The sequence below is a fragment of the Xiphophorus maculatus genome, chromosome 1, assembly GCF_002775205.1.
Source record: "Xiphophorus maculatus strain JP 163 A chromosome 1, X_maculatus-5.0-male, whole genome shotgun sequence".
Classification (NCBI taxonomy): domain Eukaryota; kingdom Metazoa; phylum Chordata; class Actinopteri; order Cyprinodontiformes; family Poeciliidae; genus Xiphophorus; species Xiphophorus maculatus.
Window position 1 is genome coordinate 24,805,721 of NC_036443.1, and position 20,803 is coordinate 24,826,523.

The window sequence follows — 20,803 nt, forward strand, 5'->3', positions numbered from 1 at the left end:
GACTAGAAAAATGGCCTGGGCTTAATCAGGCAGATGACAGTGAAAATGCTTGTGGAACTAGGGAGGGGGTGGTGAATAGGCTAATGCTTGTGTAGCTTGGATGATTTCATGCATTTTTATTAAGAAACAACGATTTCTCCACAGTTTTTGGTTTCAAACGATTTCTCTTTTTTGACACTACATGGATGAGGTGTTATTATTGTACCCCAACTCCTTGGAGCACAATAAACACCTCACCTTTACAGAACATAAGAAACTGTGAAAAATACAGTTCCTCATAAGCAAACCTAATGCCTCTGCAAATGTTCAGTTCACCTTACCTTGTTAGGGCTTATCAAATCGAAATGTTCCCACATAGGGGAAATCCTCCTCTTTCTCGCCGGCTCCATCCTACTCCTATCCTGTCCTCACGCTCCTAAATCTCCTTTCTATCTCTGTCCTAAACTCTCCAAACACCAAACTAACTGTCTCAAACTAAATAACCACTATCCAAACTCTGCTATCCAAACTCTCAAAACTCTATCCACTCTCTCAACTGACCGCAACTCGCCTACAACAGCCCACATTTTGAATGGAGCCTGTGGGGTTTCTAAAGCTGTCAAACCCCGTGCCAATATCTGAGCCACTTCCCGAAGCAGTCACGTGGTACAGCCGGGCAGCGAGGCTTCGGACGTCATCGTTTTCGGCTCCTCCCCTAAACGAAGCAAGCCTCGATACGCGCTTTACGGCAACGCCCCCTCCGTTACTCGACACACGCCTCGAAGCCTCGGCACATCACGTAACATCAGAGAACAGGTGCAGGAGTCAGAACAGGAGAACTAGCAGGCTCCTGTGAAGCCTGTAACTTGTTTGTATCTGGAAATTGGAATAAACTAACGAAAGAGCTGCATTTTGACCTTTTCGATCCCTTTTTTGAACTGCGTAAACCAGAACCCACGGTGCATCAGGTGACTATTTGAGTTTAATTCACTTTGCTTTGATCACTTTTGAGTCTTGAGTTTTTTGATTTTTGAATTTGAGTTTTTGGACAAATAGTCACTACAATAAAAAAAAGTTACTCAAGAAAATGTAATTGAGTAAATGTAACTAGTTACTACCCAGCTCTGTATGTATCAGAATTGACAGGTCGGAATTGAGAGACGGTAATGCGTCTATTTGTATCGAACTCCAAGCAGAACATGCCACTCACAACATGGCGAACGTGCTGACGTATGGCGTCTACGGCGAGGCCAATGCGGCGTTAACTCTTCCTCTTGCTTCGTAAATCCCAGCTCGTGATGCAGCCCGGCTGTTCCTCCGGAGCGTCTCCCCCCATCCGAGCTGTTCCGGCTGGGCCGCCTCCCTCCCTCCGCCCTTCTGATCCTCTTATCAGCGAGTAAGCGGCCAAGATGGATGTTGCGAACCAGGTAGGAAATTATCTTCCTATTTCTATTACTGTTCCTGTTTACATTTGCTCTTCAGTTAATGTTAATGCATAGAGCGCGTCGCGCGGTGGGAAATTAATATTTATAATTCAGATTTGCTGCGTTCTTGTTGGAGATTTTGATGCAGTCCTGACAAGCATTTAGATTTTAAATATTTATTCAGCAATATTGATAAATAATGATAATATTAATAATAATCCAGCTTGTGTAGACATTGTTCGTTGGATTTTTTTTTTTTTTCAGCTAGTGATGCTGCAGACTGAGCGGCCCGCTTGTGCAGGATGTCCAGAGAGCCGCAGCAGGGACATTTAGCTCAGGAAGGAGATGATACTGACCGATCTCTCTAGAGAGACTCGGATAATTGATTCAGATTGCTCCTGTTTCAATTAGGCCGCTGTTGCTAAGATAACAAAAGCGGAATGTGATTAATTTTCTGGGCAGTACACAGGCCCAACATATAGGGGAGGAAGAGGAGGAGGAGGAGGAGGCGGAGGAGGAGGAGGAAGAAGGTCTCCCGCAGCTCTCTAAACAGCCGAGCGGTTTAAATAAAGCCCTTCATGTTTGCTCTGGAAAACCAGGCGCTCATCGAGCTGTCAGGCTGATCTGAGAGCAGATTTTGTCACCTGTTTCATTAGGATGCCTAGAAAACAAAACAACCTCAGAGAGAGAGAGAGAGAGAGAGAGAGAGAGAGCGAGCTGCTCGATGTGCGGCCATTTACTGATGCACACCTTCTGACTGCGGCGTCGCAGCCACCTGCGCACAAATACTCTCTTCTTGCGCCAAATTTAAGAAATAAGTAAAAGAGATAAATAAAAATGGCTGCCGCTGGGTAGGAGGAGAGAACCAGTTAATCAGCTTTGTCTAATTGTGATACTGGCAGCAGCTCTTTCTCTACTCCACTCACGCAGCATTTCATAACGTCACAAACATGTGACAGCTAATGTGTTTTTCACTACTCCAGAAAAGCGTCTTCATTATAACTTTGCGCTTAAAAATATTGTACAGAATCTGCTGCATCTTACTGTTGTTTGCTATGTTGACAGCTGGTGGCCCAAGGGCAGTTCACAGTAGTCAAGCAACCACTGGGATTTATAAAAGTACTACAGTGGGTAAGTTTTCTTCCTCGTTCATTTAGATCATAAACAGACAGTTTGTCACAGGGCCGGACAAAGCTTTTCCGGGGCCCTACTAGCAGAGTTTCACTTGGAGACCCCCACCCCCATACCAACATGCCAACACCAGATTCTTTATCATTTCTAGCATAATTTGTGATTAGTTTGCATCATACTGGTGCTTTTGTGGCTGTTGATTTTAACCTTAAAGGATTAGCAAACAAAAAATGAATAAAACATAATTTTCTTTCCTTAACCTTCCTGTTGTGTTTGTGTTTCTACTATATTTTTTAGATTTATTGAGATTTAATATTATATTTATTTTTTGACTTGCCTTTCAGAGTTGCTATTTTTTAGATTTTGTTGTGCTTTCTTTCTTGCACAATAACAATAGAAGGAATTATGATTCTGAATTAGAATTTATTATTTACAGTAAACAAGTTTGACATCTGCCTGCTATTTGCGTAACAACTGTAAAAAATAATATAGCAATTGTTTTTTCATGTCTGATAGCATTTAGTTTGTTTGTTCAGCATTATTTTAAATATATATATATATTTTATTCTGCTAGCTTGGTCCTGTTGGGGGCCCTCTCGGGATGTCGCCTCTTAACTTGCATATTCCTTGGGCCGTTTCTGCTTTAGCACCACAATATACAAAATAGTTTATTGATAGTTTCCCTGTAAATAAACAATGATATTCACACACAGAAAAGCACCGATTTGAGATCTGGTGTTTCTTCAACCCAAACTCCATTTTCTTCTTTCTGAATAAATTATTCAGAAATTTTCTTCACACTGAAATGCTAACAGTAAAATAAACGTAATTATATTTTATAAATATGTTTGCTGCTCTCCAATCTCACCAGTGAGTCAGCTGCTCTTACATAAAAGCTAATATCCTCCAGGCATAATCAAAACCCGAAACTAACAAACACAGAAATATTACATATCATATTTTATTTCCTGCTTCATATTTAAGAGGAAAAAGCCCAAATTTACTGTCAGCTTTTGACTTCATAAGGCTTTTTGTCATGAATGATCATCAGTTGTTTATATTATGACCAGAATAATGACACACACTCATAAAAATGACACGTTAGATAAACTCAATTAAAGTTTGAACAAGTTTTTCATTCAAAAAATTTTTTTTTTCTGAGACAGTGTAAGTTAAACATTATCCCTAATTGAATATAAATGTTATCTAGTTCAACTGAAGTAATATATTTTAACTTAATTAGATCCATAAATGTTTCCAAAACACAATTCATTCATCAATGTATAATATATATTCACTGACCAAATACAATCCATTGTTTTCTCTCCAAAATGTAACAGTTTTGTAATATATTGTCATAAAACAATAATTTAATCAGAAATTAACTTAATCTTCTACAGAATGTGAATGAAACAAAACTTGGTCGAGATGTTTTTATTTAAAAAACTGTAACAAAATCATGTTTGGTCACAACAAAATAAATATGGGTCAGTCTTTATTTAAAAACACTTAAACAAGTTTTACAGCAAAAAGCAGATTGGAGTAAATCACAACAGAAGGAAACTAGAAAGCGTAAAATAGATTATCACTTTGTGTTGCATCTAACGTTTTTGTAAGTAGATTTTAATTGATTTAATTGTTGTAGTGTTTTCCTAATTTATTTACTTTTTGTAGTTGGACAGGGCCGCACAAAATCCATCCAGGGGCCGCAAATGGCCCCCGGACCCAAGTTTGAGCAGCCTTGGTTTAGACATTTTTTGCTACATCAAGTAAATATTTTTAAATAGTTTTTTAACCAATTAATTTAGGTACCTGAAAATGATAAGATCTGTTTTGTGATTGCGGCTTGTGAGCGAGAGAGAGAGCAGTCTATGTTACACAGCTCCGCAGTTAAAGTGGATTTTATTAACAATTTCAAAAACAAAATGACCACAGAGTTGACTTTTTAAACTATTCTCAGCAACTAAAAATATAGATTAGCGCAATTACTGTTTCTATGTGCCTGTTCACTGGAGATTTTCCAAACATTTTTTAATCTATACAGAATTAAACTCGTCAAAAGAATAAAACAGAACAACTTTGTTAAAGTTTAATAAATTTCACTAAAGAACAGCCAACATGAGTTAGTCTTAACCGCCTCATTGAGACTAAAAGAGGTCAACCATGAGTCTTAGCTCATTAACAACGTTTACACTGAAGAGTGTTAATTGGTAATTGGATGTGAGCTGAAAAATATTGTGATTTTTTAGTTTCTGACCGGCCAATCACAGATGAGGAAAGGTCAGCTGTACATATTCAGGTCACCATCCCATTTCCTGGCGCGTCTTTACTATTTATAGAGCGGTTTGTAACACAGAGGAAGAATCTGCGCGACGCCTCGAGCCAAACGTGAAATGTGTAGAAAGTTAATGGCTCTGCACTGCGTTTGAACCTTCACTTTCTGGGGTTTTCCTCTTTTCTCTTTTTCTCCGATGGGTTTGTGAAGAGTCTGTCGTGTTTTGATGTTTTTCTGCGGAAGACTCCAGCAGGAATGTGTGTCACTGTTACACTAACACAGTCCCGTTCCACTGAGGGATAAAATCACAGTTTAATCTTCCTCCAAAGACACTTCAACACTTTTTATCTGCTGCCTTGAACAAATGTTTAAATACATTTTACCAACTTAATAAGGAATACAAATCACCAATTAGGCTAAAAATGTGCAAAAATATACATTTTGCATTTAAGAAGAACCTAAGTTTTAGCTTTGCCTGGTTCAAATTTGCTATCAAATTATTAATCAGTTAATCCAAAATTAATCAACATATTGACCTTATTTTTCTATTTTCTTATGAAAGCATACTTCTTTCAAACAAATCTACAAAATGTAAAATTGAGTCTTCCTGTTGCATTTTTTGTTTATTTGTAGTTTTTATTTATGTCTAATATTGTATAAAATGAGCTTAATGCTTAATCAGCAAAATGTGACAGTTAAAAAAAGAAACATAACAATAATAATAATATGTTTTATTTATAATGCCTTCTATATCTTGAGATATCAAAGGGGTGCAAAGGTAAAAAATAAATAAAAAATTAATCCTTAATCATAGGAGTAATATAGAATAATTGATTACTAAATAGCTTAACATCAACATTGTAATTAAGAAATTGCAGTTTTGCATTACTGACAGCCAAAACATTCGAATTCAAAAATATTTTATTGATCCCAAAAGGAAACTGAAAGCTGTTGATTGAATTATTCAGAGTTGTGCATCATGTATTTCAACATACATGAAAAGTAAATATAAAATAAACATAAAGAGCAGCTTCTTTAGTTTAGGTAAGCAGTTATTGTCTGTTATAAAACATAATGTCGTCCAAAGTGTTTGTCCTCCATCAGCAGCAGAGGCGATGCTGCAGGGTTGACATTGGAGCTGCTCCAGTTTAGCTTTAGCTTCTGCTGGGAGAGTTTAGGAAAGAGGAGAGACGTTTATCTGGCCCACATTTACCTCCACAGCTGCTTGAACACTTCACCCACTCTAATGTCAATTCGGTTGTAGGAATAAGTTAATAAACTAAGAAGGTCACCTTGGGGTTTTTTTCAGTATGAGCTGCAATTTAAAGGTGACCTGTTATGTAAAATTCAGGTTTTGTATGTTTTTATTCTTCCATTTGAGTTTCTACTGCCTCTTTAAACAGTCCAAATAATAAAAGAAAAACATAACCCAACTGTTTTTTTGGCAATAGATTAACGTTTTTTTTTTTAATATATGTAGAAAATGAGCTGTTTCAAAAACTTCCTGTTACTTAAAGGGAACCTATTATGTAAAATTCACATTTTCTACGTTTTTGTACGTCCATTTGGGTCTCAGCTGCATCTAAAAACATCCAAAGTACTTAAAAAAATCACCCAGATGATTTTTGGTGCCTGGAAAACCAAAAACCTCCCGATTGTTGAGTCACATTCGATGTGCACTGCAGTCGCCGTTACCTAGCAACCCAACCTGAGCTCCAACACGTTTGTTCAGCTGGTTTTACTGCTGTATGCGCTGTACAATGGCTGCTGGAATTTTGGCTTAGTTTTTAGTGCATCTTAGTAAACTTCACATAAAACAAACTAACTTACATGTAACTTTTCAGAAACATATAGGAGCTTGTTTTAAGTCAATAATTAAAAAAGTTCTTGTTCTTTTGGCAGATTATTTTGCTTATAAGAATAAATTTTTCCCACGTTATAAGTTAATTTATCTGACAATAGAACAAAAACATTAATGAAATGTTTACTTTAAAAAGCCTCTGTATCTTGCTGAAAAGCTACTTTAAGTTTAGTTTGTTTTATTTAAAGAACTAACATATTTCCACTAAAACCTAAACCAAAAATTACTTTGTAAGATTTTGTGTATTTGCTGCATTCTTGGTTGGGCAGGAGGTTTCACTTTGGTTTTCAAACATGTATAGTCATGTAATTGTGCATCTGTTTGCAGCCATTTTCCCGTCATTGAGTTAGGGGGCGTGGCCAGCTGCAGCTTTTTTTGGATTTAAAGAGACAGAGCCCCTAAAACAGCTCAATCTGAAAGGAGCTCAAACAGATTAAAATCTCATTATCTGATGATGATTTTCAGCAGAAAACTGTAATGAACATGTTTTGTATCACCTATAGATCTATCCTAACCTGTTCAAGGAAGCACAGCAGGTCACTTTTACAGTATTTTGATGATTTTGGAGGAGGTAGGAGCCCAAGCCTGAGAGGAGCCATAACACAGATGAAAACATTACGGTGTTGACACAGCTCCGCGCTGTTACAGCCTCTGTAGATTTGCAGCACAGCAGTCAGAGGCATGAGTGTGCTGCATGACTCTGTAGTCCTTCCCTGGAGCTATGTGAGTGTGCCAGCACCTCATCACTGTCTCCCTGGGTCACTGCGAGCCAACCAACCAATCAGCGTCCTCGCTCTGGAGGCCAGGGCGATGCATGAATCATCTGTCAGAGAGGGTCTGCGTGCCTCAGCGTCAGGCTGGAGGAAGGGCTGCCAGAGCGCCTGCTCTTTCTGCATTATTATGGGCATGTATCACAAGCAAGACAGGGATTTATTATTTATTTTTTTATTTTTAGGAGGGGGAAGAGGAGCCAAACCTCGGTAATATTTATCCAGATTCCTTGAACTGAATCCAGTGAAAGCAGAGCAGCAAGGAATAGATCTGTGCAGCTTAGCAAGTATTTTTGTTCTGGTTTCTGATACAAATATCTTAGTTCACCATAAATAAGAAAAAACTAACTTACAAGTAACTTTGTAGCAAGATATAGGAGCTTGCTTAAGTCCAATAATTCCTTAATATTGATTTAAAAATGTACTAGTTCCACTAGCAGATTATTTAATTCATAACCAGACATTATTCCCATGTTATAAGTTAATTTATCTTCCAATAGAACTAACACTTTTTCAACAATTTTAAGAGTTATTTACTTAAAACAATATAGTCTATATCTTGCGGAAAAGTTACTTTTCAGTTAGTCTTATTTCAAGTGTACTAAGATATTTGTAGGAGAAACTAGAACAAAAGTACTTTTGTGTTTTTTAATTTCTCCATTAGACCCAAAATTGTCAAGTTCTCTTCAAAACTCAAATTCAAAAATACTTTATTGACCCTAAAGGAAAATTAAATGTGGTTGTAACTCATATTAATTCAACGGGTTGTTGTAGATGTTGATGACTGTTGGCAGGAAACAGCTGAGAGCATTCAAGGGCCACATTTTGTATTTTAAATTAAAAACAAAAAGATTTCTTTCTTAAGATATCTGTTGTTTTTATCTCTTCAATAATATCCTGATTAGACACTGTTTCGATAAAGCAAAGAAGAAAAAGTTGTAGTTCTATTGTCAGATTATTTCACAGATAACAAAACATTTTTTCCATGTTATAAGTTAAATAATCTACCAGTGGAACTGGTACTTTTTCTTCAATATTAGGGAAATATTTACTTAAAACAAGCTCCTATATCCTGAAGAAAAGTTTCTTGCATGTTAGTTTTGTCTTATTTCAAATGAACAAAGATATTTGAAGTAGAAACTAGACAAAAATGCTTGGTAAGATTCTGTGTTTTGGTAGCGTATGATACTGCGTCACCTTTGACCTTCTGTACTTTCCTCTGTTTGTGTCTAATATAATGCTGGGTGAAACCTAAGAAAGGTGTGTTGGTTGTTAGAAGACAGAGTTACCAAATGCGACTCATATTTAGCCAAATACGCCCTTTTTTCCCTCATCTGCTGCGTTGGGTTTGGTCTGAATTTAAATTCAAGCTCTGACTCATTCTCAGCAAACATTAAAAGGCCGAGAACACAAAGTAACAGCCTGATTCACTCTGGGTTAATCCGTAATGTGTAATAGAAGGTGTTTATTGTGTTGCAGCTCATTAGGTGTTTTCTGTACAGATGCTTCATGTGGTTATTACTCCAGGGCTTGTTTTCTGATAATCTCCTATATGCATATATATATATCCTATATAAAAATGTTTTAATGGATGTAAAGGATGGAATAAAAAAAAAGTGTGAGGTGGTTTATTTGTTTAGTGGTACACCTGCTTCTTTCATAGGAATTAAGTCAACAAGGAGCATCCATGAAATAACAAATAAAATCCCTTATGAAGTCAGAGATTTTGAATTCTGCAGGCAGCAATTAATCTACTTGTTATTAATTGTTTATTACATTAAAATTAACTCCAAAGACATCCACTTAAGCCACATGTGTCAAACTCTATCTATCTATCTATCTATCTATCTATCTATCTATCTATCTATCTATCTATCTATCTATCTATCTATCTATCTATCTATCTATCTATCTATCTATCTATCTATCTATCTATCTATCTATCTATCTATCTATCTATCTATATAATTATAGTTCCTCTAATGGTCAGAAACATAGTCCTGCATGTGTTAACATGCAGGTACAGAAACACAGAATGCTGACTTTGTTTCTTGCAAACATCAGCACTTGTTTTTAAAACCTACCTGCATCCACATTTGGATATCTGCAAGCACAATGCATTTGTTTTAAACTGTTAAGATTTGGAAGCAAAAATTGAAGAAAGTTTTCACTATTATTTTCTTTTCTTTTTTTTAGCTATTATGTAACATGATGACTTTTGAGTGGGATTTAATTTCAGGAATAAAACAGTTTCTAATAACAAGCCAGGATTCTTATCAAAAGGAAAATAAATGGTGGGCTTACAGCAAAATTGTTGGTTTTCAGTATTTGTGGCCAAAATCTCTAAAAATGTTTACTTTATTGTAATAGTATTGATCTCATATTTACAACCTTAGAAATCCTGCACTTTGTGTAAATCTACCATGACCACCCAGAAGTATATTAAAGTTTGTTATTATAATGTGAAAATGTAAAAAAAAAAAAAAACCTTCTCAAATTTCTCAAGGCTTGAGAAGTTTGTACATTTTTGTAAAGAAATTAGAAAAAATAAGTTGGCAAATAAACCCTATAATGCAGCTTCTTGTTTGTGAAATTCTCTGATCTGCTGATGAAATAATGAAATAAGATATCTGTGAAAACTGAAACCTGGATTGTAAATACTCCAGGTTTCATGAAATTGATACATCAAACCGACTGAGAGGTGTAGTTTTTATTTTTAGAATAGCTTACTACAAGCAGACTCCTGCAGTAAATACTGAATTAAACCACAACCATATTTCACCCTATTCTTCATCTGCATGTTGGTAAGAAAAACCAAAGCATTAAAAACACTCTTTACCGCCAATTTACATATAAGATTGATACTAATATTTTACTCAAAGTGTGAAATTCAGTTTTTTAAATGTAGAAAAGGGATAAATGTCCTGTTTCCATCATTCTAACAGGGATAAAACATTAAAATACATTCAATTATGAATTTAAGATCTATGTTCTGCTTAGTGCAAAAACATAAAAATTCAAACTCAAAACGTTTTTAAAAAGTCCAAAATGTTAAACTTTTGAACCTCGGAAATGCCCAAGTATTTTTCTACTCAATGTCTGAGATTAATCTCGAGATTTCTGAGTTTTTCAAGCCAATTGTTGGCTTTTCAAGATCAGAAGTTTCCTTACTTTTTCTAGAAAAATTCTGTGATTAATCTAAAAATGTCTGAGTTTTTTTCTAACCGATTTTCAAGCTCAGGTTTATAGCTGTTAAAATTATAAATCTCTGTTTGTTCTGATTAATATAAAAAATTCTGATTTATGTATTTATTTATTCATTTTAACAGAAATTCACAAATTTTTCTGTCTAAAATGGCCGTCATATAATTAAAAGTCCAAATACACGGAAGCTGTAAAAAAACGTTCGTTAAACAAGATGGCGGCCTTGGGTGAGCTGGCTTCGAGTTTTTCAAACCGACGGATCGCATTGATGGAAAAAAAGTCCCGATGTTACCAAACTGAACATCGTCCAAAAACCTAAAACTTGAGAAAACAAACCTCCTGGTCATATGAACTAAAAGATTACCGATAATATTGTTATTATTATTGTTATTGACGCCTGTGGAAAACAGACGTTACCATTTCGATAAGAAGGAAGTGACGTGTCGCGTGTTAGCTCGGAGACGCAGCGCGGATACTGAGGATGTTTTCCTAGCTTGTAGCGGAGTATCCGGTGACAGATGGTGAAGCACCTCAGCCAGATTAATAGCTGGATTGTCCCTCCAATCGGATCTGGCCTGCAGAACCGGGAGGGTGTGGTAAAAATAGTCCGGCTCCTCTAATCTGCTGTAGGTGAGAGAGTGTGCGTCTGTTCGTACCGTTTACTGGACGGGACTGATCGTGCTGTAGCAACGGACAGCTTTCAGGAGGAACATAACCGGGGAATTAAATAACAAAAGCAACAACAACAAAACAAAAAAAAACAGCTATGCAGAAATTAAAATTTTCACCAATAACCATGGCAACAGGGACAGTCTGTGCTGTGTTGGCTGTTAACAACGGCGCATTGATTTACACTTGGTGTGAATGTATTAACAGCTCAGAGGGACTGGAGGATGCTGGCCGGTCAGAGGGATGCTGCAGGCAGGAACCAAAAGCAACAATTATTAATATTATAATAAGAGAAAACAGCGACATATATGAACTTGTTTGAAGCCAATAATTCCTTAATATTGATTTTCCAAAGTTCTAGTTTTGCTTGCAGATTATTTCACTTATAACAAGACATTTTTCCAATGTAAATGTTACATAATCTGCCTGCGGAACTGGAACTTTTTCATCAATATTAAGTAAGTACTGACTTAAAACAAGCTATAGTCTGATAAAAAGTTTCTTGTAAGTTAGTTTTGTCTTATTTCAAGTGTACTAAGGTATTTTCACCAAAAGCTAGACCAAGAACAATTGGTAAAAATTTGTTTTTGTAGTGTATGTGCATGTGTTCTGCAAAGGTATTCACACCCCCTTGAACTTACATCAAGTATCTTTGGTCTAGTTTCTTGTGCAAATATCTTCATACAGTTTAAATAAGACAAAACTAACTTGCAAGTAACGTTTCAGAAAGAAATATGAGCTTTTAAAAGTAAATAATTCCTTGATATTGATGAAAAAGTACTAGTTCCTCTGGCAGATTATTTCATTTATAGCAAGACCATTTTTTCATGTTACAAATGAAATAATCTGCCAGTGGAACTGGTACTTTTTCATCAAAGTTAAATAGTTAATTATTAAAAACAAGCTGCCAAATCTTGCTGAAAAGTTACTGTAAATTATTTTTGTGTTATATCAAATTCTCTGATATTTCTGCACTAAAAAGCTGTAGACCAAAAATGGTATGTTTTTGTTTTTGCAGTGCATGACTTTTGTCATGTTTGTCAGAAACTTCAATGTATTTTGAAAATAGGACATAAAGTGTTAAATCCAATTAAAATAGTTTTTTAAATACAAATAAATGTTTTAAAAGTCAACATGCTACATATTGTTGAAGCAACATTTTCTGAGCCGATAGCTGCAAGTCTTTTGGGATATATTTCTAGCAGCGTCACACAACCAGAAACTCAAATATTTGCTACATATTTTCAAAGTAGTTGAAGTTCAGTCACATTGAAAAGAAAGTCTCTGTGAACATTTATTTCTTAGTTTTATCACAGATTCTCATTTTTATTTAGATCTGGGCCATTATTGCTGTGCATTATTATTTGTTGGTCTTTGTCTTCAAATCCCACTGAAACACTTTGAAGTTTGTGGTTTTAACATGAAAAAATTTGGAAAAAGGTGTTATAAATATAAGTAAGAGAAGTAAACAAGTTGGTCGAGTAAGAGGTTTATTGCCTTACAAGAGGAAGAATATGGCTTCACCAAAATCGCTGAACTTGCTCATCATGCTGGAAAATAAAGTCCAATGTGTTTCTTTTTTCCGGTTTGTGGGCGAAGCCTGAAAGATTGTCTGGAAAAACAAACTAATTCTTCTTGTGCTTTTCTGTTTTTTGTTTTTAATTTTCCCCAGATCTTCGCGATCTTCGCCTTCTCGACATGTGGCAGCTACTCTGGCATGTTCAAGATGAGTGTGGAGTGTAAAAACCGATCATATAGTAACCTGGGAATAGAAGTAGAATTTGAATATCCGTTCAGGTACGGCAAATATTGTTAAAATAATTTATTCATTTGATTTGATTTACATGTTGTTCTCTTGAAGCATTGTTTTATCTCCTTATGTCAGCTCTTCTCTCTCTTCTTCTTGTCTTTTTGTGGGGGTTTTTTGCGTTGTTGTCTTCAGGCTCCATCAGGTTTACTTCGACGCCCCCACCTGCGAGGGAGGGAAACCGGACCGCCAGTTCCTGGTCGGAGACTACTCCTCTTCAGCGGAGTTCTTCGTAACCATCGCCGTCTTCTCCTTCCTCTACTCCATGGCAGCCCTCGCCGCCTACTGTTTCGTTCTGGAGAAGTACCGCGAAAACAACAAGGGGGCCCGGATTGTGAGTTCTTTTATTTACATTTTTCAGCTTGACCTGCACAAAATATCAAATAGCAATATTATAATTTCATACAACTGCTTGGTAGGTTCACATTTTGTATTTTAGGAGCCATGCATACAAAATTTGAATATTTTCCATGCAAAATAACATATATTTTAATATTAAGTGTTAAAACTTACATAGAATGTAAAATTGACTGTTTATTTCTGTTTCTGCCACCTTGGCAATAGAAAAAATGTCATCCAAAGGAAGCCTTTAGCATCAGAAAAACGTGCTTCTTCTTAAGCACCTTGAAAAGAAAAGAGTAATTAAAACTTGGATTAATTTTTATCAATATTTACATTCGACATTTAGCAGTTCCTCTAGTTTTCCGGATTTAATTATTGCGGAAATTCACACAAAATCAACAGATCAACGCATTTTTTCAGACTAAACATAGCTGTGGGTTTATTGCAAATTTTCCACAAAAATGGTCAAAAGCAATGGGTGAGAGTGATGCTAACTCCTACCTGCAGGTGGCAGTATTTCTTTCTTTTTACTTCTGCTATTCTGCTGGGTCAACCTTACTTGATGTTAAGTTACAATTTATGATTGATGCAGCAAGAAACCCAAATCAAGCTACTCAGATCCAAATCAAGCTACTCAGATTCTTTAAGCCGTTTAGTCCGCTTTAATCGAACTCTGGTGCGTTTTTATAGAAAGTCTGGTTCGTTTGGTGAAGTGTGAACGCACAATCGAACTCTGAATCAGACCAAAAAAACTAAATCTGGTTTGGTTGAAGTGAACTCTGGCACATTCTGAATACATAAGTGAACGCCAAGCGGACCAGAAACTGCTTCAAAAAGCAGGAAGCGAACTTTAGCGCAGGGAATTCTGGGTAAATAGAACCAAAACAAACATGAGAGTCTAGCGCTGGCTGGAGAAATGGGTTACAGTCGTTTATCAACATCATAACAGAAAACCTACAACCACAAAAATCTGCTGTTCATTTTTGTTTATATTTTGTGAAGAAGGACGTTTTGCTCATGTCGCCTTTAGATGTTTTTGTGTCGTTTCCTTCAGTAGTTTCTGCTGCAGCGCCACCACAGGCGAGGAGGGGAACAGGTTTTTCAATTAGTTTGTTTCATTTGACATAGTGCGGTGTGAATGTGAACCACAGTGGCTGAAAATGTAACAAATGTTGCAACTTTAGTCCCCAATCAGACTAACAGATGTTAAAATAACCTCAGGAATAAAAATATTTGCGCGTCCAACTTGTCTGATTGTTGCTTTTTCCTCAATATGTACATTTCAGAAGGCGTTTAATGAAGAAAAAATTTTGCAAATATTCCTAAAGTAGCCAAACAAAATCATTAATTTAGCAAAAAAATCACAAAATCGTGGCAGGATGATTTAGTGATGGAATTACAGTGACATGTTTTCCTGATATCATGATGTTGTTGGTTTCAAAAATGGATTTGATTATGTTTCTGGTTCTAGGACTTTGTTGTGACGGCAGTGTTTGCCTTTATGTGGCTGGTCTCGTCATGTGCTTGGGCTAAAGGCCTGTCAGACGTGAAGACAGCCACCGATCCAGAGAGGGTGATCACTCTCATCCGGGCCTGCGACGATCGGGAAAACCTCTGCAAAGAAGTCTACGACCCCAAAGTCTCCGGGCTCAACACCTCTGTGGTGGGTTTGTGATTCTGAGCTGCATAAAGAACCATTGTGAGATTATCCACGCTAACGATGAACATTGGTCTCCATCCAGGCTTTTGGTTTCATCAATCTGATCCTATGGCTGGGAAACCTGTGGTTCGTCTTCAAAGAGACCGGCTGGATGGCTGCATTCGGGGGAACGTACGTCCCATCGCAAGAGAAGCAGCCCGCCCCCGATTCCTTCGCCCAGGGAGGCTACGGACAGCAGGACCCGTATGCCGGCACCCAGGGCGGATACCAGCCCGAGTACGGCCAACAAGGAGGCTACAACGAAGACGGCGGTTACAACCAGGGCTACGATCAGCAGCCCACCTCCTACTCCAACCAGATGTAAACCTCCTCAGTCAAAACAGCTGCAGGATGGTGAGTTCACCAGTCATTACAGGATATCCACACGCATCCCTAGAAAGTCTTAAATTAATGTAATTAAAATACACAGGTGAGTAGAATATCAAAAAATAGTACTTAAGTTGGAGTAGCACTACTTCAATATATTTTTGCTCAAGTAAACAAAAAACGTATTTGGTAAAAGTCAAGTACTGAGTAACTGACGAAATTATCAATCATTTAATATTTAAAAATTACATAATCAGACAGACCAAATTATAAAGTTAAGTGGAAATTTTGGTGTTTTAAGGACCAAAATGACAATAATTGATATAACTAATAACAAAAAATAACAAAATCAGGCAAAAGTAAATGTATCCAAATCAAGTTTTTTTTCCAATATGAAACTTTAACAAAAACTGCAGGTGTGTGTCTGTCTGGTGGATTTCTGGTTAAAACTTGTTTTTCATTCAGTGGGGTGAAAATTCAGAAATTTTACTCAAGTAGAAGTAGAAATAATTTATAATAAAATTACTCAAATAAGAGGAAGAAGTACAGTGCAGTAAAATACTCCTAAAAGTTTTTTTTTTTTCAAAAAAGTTACTCAAGTAAATGTAACCTGCTACTACTCAAATCTGCTGAAATGTCTCAAATTCCTCTTTTATAATACATATTTGTTTCATAATTGTTAAAACTGTCAGTTTGTAGTCAAACAATCTGTGAAAAGATTGATCTCCTCCGAGTTAACGTCTGAAAAATGTAATGGATGCATGTGAATCAGAATCTGTTTTTGAGTAAAAACATGATGGATGTTTGTGGCACAACTAACAACAACAACAACACAATAATAATAATAATAATAACAATAACAATAATAATAATAATGAATTCTTTGTGTTGTGCTTAATATTTTCCATTTAAGAAGATATAAATTGTCACTGAAAATCTCATCCTAAAAAAATTACAAAAACTGTTTCATGGCCAAATTTGTGCCATTCTTGATTTGCAGTAAGGGGCCCCACAAAATGAATTGCAGGGCCACAAATGGCCCACGTGCCGCACTTTGGACACCCGCGATGTAAAGCATCTTTGAAAACCCTTTTTGCTGAAATTTGCCATACAGATAAACTTGATTGATTGATAGATTGATTGATTGATAGATTGATTGATTGATGCATCCTGTTTCTTTTCTTTCCTCCTCAGGGCGATCTGGTCATTGTTGGAGCGTTTCTCGACCACCACCTGCGTCTCCACACGCCTCTGTGTGTCTGTCTGTGTGTCTGTGAGTCGGCAGGCGGCGGGAGGGGAGGCCGCACTCCTACCATATGGGGAGGGGACGGGCGGGTCGGTTCTGGGGTGGGTGGGAATGGATTTCTTCTGTTTGCTGTAACAATGATGATTATTCTCGTGATGTATTTAACTGTAAAAGACAACAGAGGATTGTCTGTTTGGGTATACGAGAAAAACTTGAACACAAATACCAAAACATTCGTAAGGGAAACCTTGTTGTGACGGAGAAAATTTATGAGGGGGGAAAAAAATTGTAGTTATATTTAACTTGAGAGAATGTATTTGTCTGTGCTGTGTAAATATCGACTTGCTGATATATAAATATATATATGATTATATGTACACAGTTGAATAATTGTGCACTCTATATTAGTTGTTATACAACAAATGTTGAGCACAGAGTTATTCAATTGCATTTATTTTGGTTCTGTTTAGGAGCTCTCATAGTTTAAACCTTTACTGACCGGATTCACAGTCACATTTAAATCTGAACATTTGCTTTAAATTAATCATTTAAAAAATAAAAATCTGGGCAAAGGCTGCAAATAATGACTAAAAACAAAGATATCTATCTATAGAGAAGTGAGTGACAGTGGTAATGTTAGTGATGAAAGTAGGTTTTTATATATTTTTCAACCATCTAATATCACAAGTGGATGCGTTCTGGTTGTGCACTGATTATTGTTAATCCCGACATCTGCAAATCACAAGTGCATACGGAGAAGAAAATTACCTTTGGCGTCTCATATTTGCTGTGTTGTCAGTATGGAAATTGTGAAATGAGATGGTGTAGTAAGAGTTTCTGTGTATTTGTTTGGATGACATTTATTTCCTTTTGTCAAAAATAGAAAAAAAAATCTTGTCCTTTTCTCGATCGCCTTCTTTGTGATTCAGAAAGTCCTAAGACAGAGTTGCGTGTGTTTGTTTTGTTTTTTTATGGTGTTTTTGTCACACTTTAATCACTTCACAGAATAAAAAGTAAACGAAGGTTTATTAGATTTCTAAAAATCCTAGTCGTGCCACACAACGCGCCGTCTTCGTCCCGCCCTCGACTCTCCTCCTCTTCCGATTGGAAATCCGGTTTAGTGCATGCATCCTACTCCGACATTCCATCAATAATCCTACGTTAGAGGCAGACAAACAAAGCCAGACGACACAGCGAACCCGATGTTTGGTACACAACACTGATTATTACAGCAGCTCTGCCATAATCTACTGAAAGCACAAAGTGCTGCAATAATTGCTTGTATCCAGATGCAAACACACCTGTACGGCTGCCCATCCTCCGTACGGCTCTCCAAGCAGCATGTTTGCCAAACCATAGCAGATGTGTTTTATTGGTATTTAGCTTCCACAGCTCTCAACAGAAACAGCCGTAGTTCAACTCCAGTGCATCTTTAGTCATCGTAAAATCTTGTTCTCTCTCTCTCCTTTTTATTTTTAAATCAGGGTTCTTAGATCCAGGCAATCTAGAAGCTACTTGCTTTCTCTTCCTTTCTGTCTTTCTTTCTCTTCCACTGTAGCTCTTATAAATATGCTGAAATGAAATATAGTCTGTCGTTAGTGGTGAATGATGTCTTGTGATACTCTCTAAGCCCTCGAATAGTGCTGTGTTTTATTGTGTATGATGTATTCATATTAGTATTTATGATGATGATAAGTCAGAAAAAAATATTCAAGACTCTCCAAAGTTTTGCCGTATTCTTATTATATGGGATTCATGTGAAACTAAATGAAATAAACTTGAAATTATTCTGTTGAAGAATTAATTGTGTTTATTGTCTCTGGATGACTGTTGAGACATTTTTATTTCCACTTATTTGATGTAAAATAAAAAAATGTTTAATGTGAATAAATGGTAGTTGCCCCCTTTCACCTCCGTATAGATCCGCCCCTAGTAGCGCAGAAGCTGCGTTTTTAATCACCATATAACTGCGCAATTTAACATTTCAAAAATAAATTTGCTTAATGAAAAACACCAATTTTAAATAAAAACTCTCTTTAGTCGATGATGGGCTTTTTTGGCCGTATCGAAACTGGTTTATTTCACAAAACTGCAATAGAAAAAGTTCTTCCGCATCACGCGAGTCACGTGATTAACAACCGGATGTTGCTATGGCGCAAGCCACGAAGAAGAAGATTGTAGTATCAGGCTATGGTGTTTGGGGGCGGAGCCGAATAAAGGAGTACCTGCTAAGATGGAGATGTCTCACGCTGCTTCTGTGTAGCCTCAAGATTTTATTAAATATACATATCGGAGAGCAGAACATGGTGTCAGAACTACTTAGCGAAGAGAGAAAGAGAACAAGTGAGAACTGACGGCTAAAATAAAAAATAAGAACGACAACGTCATGAACCAGCTTCAAGTCGCCCCGCCAGAAACGTTCAGTTCAGAGCCGAAATGGATAAAGCGCTTCGAGAGGTTTCGTATCGCGTCTGGTTTGGAGACACAAGCGGACGAAAACCAAGTAAATACACTGATATACATCACGGGGGACGAGGCAGAAGATATACTGGTTTCCCTGCATCTAACTCCGCAAGAAGCGAGAGACTGTTGAGGTACTGCTGGTTGCTCACTTCTTAGCCCGCCGGACCGTTTTATTTGAGCGGGCGAAACTCAACCAGCGCCAACAGGAGACCCCAGTGAGTCCAATGAAAGGCATGTTTACAGCAACACTCAGCAATAACAGTGTTAGCACTGAGGAGGACATTTACGTTGTGAATGATTTATATACATTATTGCTGAGTGGACGTGCTGCAATGGCATTAAAATTGATTGCCAGGGTAAACCACATAGGTTTGGACTGATTGATGCTCCTGTGAAGCAGGAGTTTCCTAAACTTTTCACAGGACTAGGACTGATGGAGGGCGGGTATAACATTGTTCTGTCGCCAGATGCGCAGCCTTTCTCCCTCTCAACGCCGAGGCGGATATCCCTCCCCCTACTGCCTAAGGTTAAAGAGGAGCTCAACTGTATGCAGCAGGAAGGGGTCATCACCAACAGACTGGTGTGCACCTATGGTGGTTGTTCCCAAGAGCTCGGGCAAGGTGAGGATATGCATTGATCTCACAGAACTGAATAAATATGTCATGAGAGAAAAACATCCACTCCCATCATGCAGCTGTTTGATTGATTTGTTGGACAGACCTGTGAAGACGCTGTTGCAATAGTCAATGCGGCTGAAGATAAACACATGGATGAGTTTCTCTAGATCTGGCCGAGACATTAGTCCTTTAATCCTGGAAATGTTCTTCAGGTGATAGAAGGCCGACTTTGTAACTGTCTTTATGTGGCTCTGGAGGTTCAGGTCAGAGTCCATCACTACTCCCAGGTTTCGGGCCTGATGGCTGGTTTTTAGTTGTAATAACTGAAGCTGGATAGGAACTTTTGTGCTGTATTGTGTTTGGCGGGAGAGCAGAATAAAAGAGTACCTGCTAAGATGGAGATGTCTCACGCGTGATTCTATGTAGCCTCAAGATTTTATTAAATATACATATCGGAGAACAGAACAAAGCTGACAGGAAGTTGTTGGAGAATTGTGAACGGCATGTTTTTTAAGGACTTTTGGAGTGAACAAACTTATTCACATGTGATTTTAATTACGTTTCTTATTTAATGGAAACTCCACAGTTGTGAACTTATAATTTCGACTTTAGTGGAATATTGACAAAGTTTTAAGCACATTTGTAAAGCTGATCAAATCCAAACTGGACATGTTTTTTTTTTCTCTTTTTAAAAAAAATAAAAATTTAATTCATGTATCAAGCATATATTCACTATGTAGTGCACATTAAACTGTGACCAATACAAACACACACACACAACCTACATTACAAATTTTGATGTTTACATCTATTATGTAGGTGATTTTTATTTTTTTTTTAATGGGAAGAACAACTTTTCTTATACCAATTTAGCTAAAACAATTATAAAAAGATGTGTGCATTAAGCTTTTCAGATTACAAAATTTAGAGGTGATTATTGGATAAAACACAGATGCAGATGTAAGTAGTAGTTAATTAAATTTACTCTG

At 36.9% G+C, this 20,803-nt stretch overlaps 1 protein-coding gene across 2 annotated transcripts; it reads left to right on the forward strand.

The window, feature by feature from the left end:
• Nucleotides 1-792: 792 nt before the first annotated feature.
• Nucleotides 793-18,534, forward strand: LOC102226037 (synaptophysin-like). Of its 2 annotated transcripts, none has more exons than XM_023338840.1 (7): nucleotides 793-947; nucleotides 1,272-1,406; nucleotides 2,469-2,534; nucleotides 12,986-13,110; nucleotides 13,256-13,454; nucleotides 14,934-15,125; nucleotides 15,205-15,486. In XM_023338840.1, the coding sequence occupies exons 2-7, from the start codon at nucleotides 1,389-1,391 to the stop codon at nucleotides 15,484-15,486; spliced, it is 882 nt and encodes a 293-aa protein (XP_023194608.1). In that variant the 5' UTR covers nucleotides 793-947; nucleotides 1,272-1,388. The 2 variants fall into 2 exon arrangements, with proteins under 2 accessions (XP_023194608.1, XP_005816429.1); XM_005816372.3 differs by lacking the exon at nucleotides 793-947 and adding an exon at nucleotides 16,683-18,534 and having other exon boundaries at nucleotides 1,389-1,406; nucleotides 15,205-15,515.
• The last annotated feature ends 2,269 nt before the right edge of the window (nucleotides 18,535-20,803 follow it).

Coding starts and splice junctions, on each gene's coding strand:
- LOC102226037 (XM_023338840.1), top strand. Junction 2,535..12,985: donor TTATAAAAGTACTACAGTGG/GTAAGTTTTCTT, acceptor AATTTTCCCCAG/ATCTTCGCGATCTTCGCCTT. Junction 15,126..15,204: donor CCGGGCTCAACACCTCTGTG/GTGGGTTTGTGA, acceptor GTCTCCATCCAG/GCTTTTGGTTTCATCAATCT.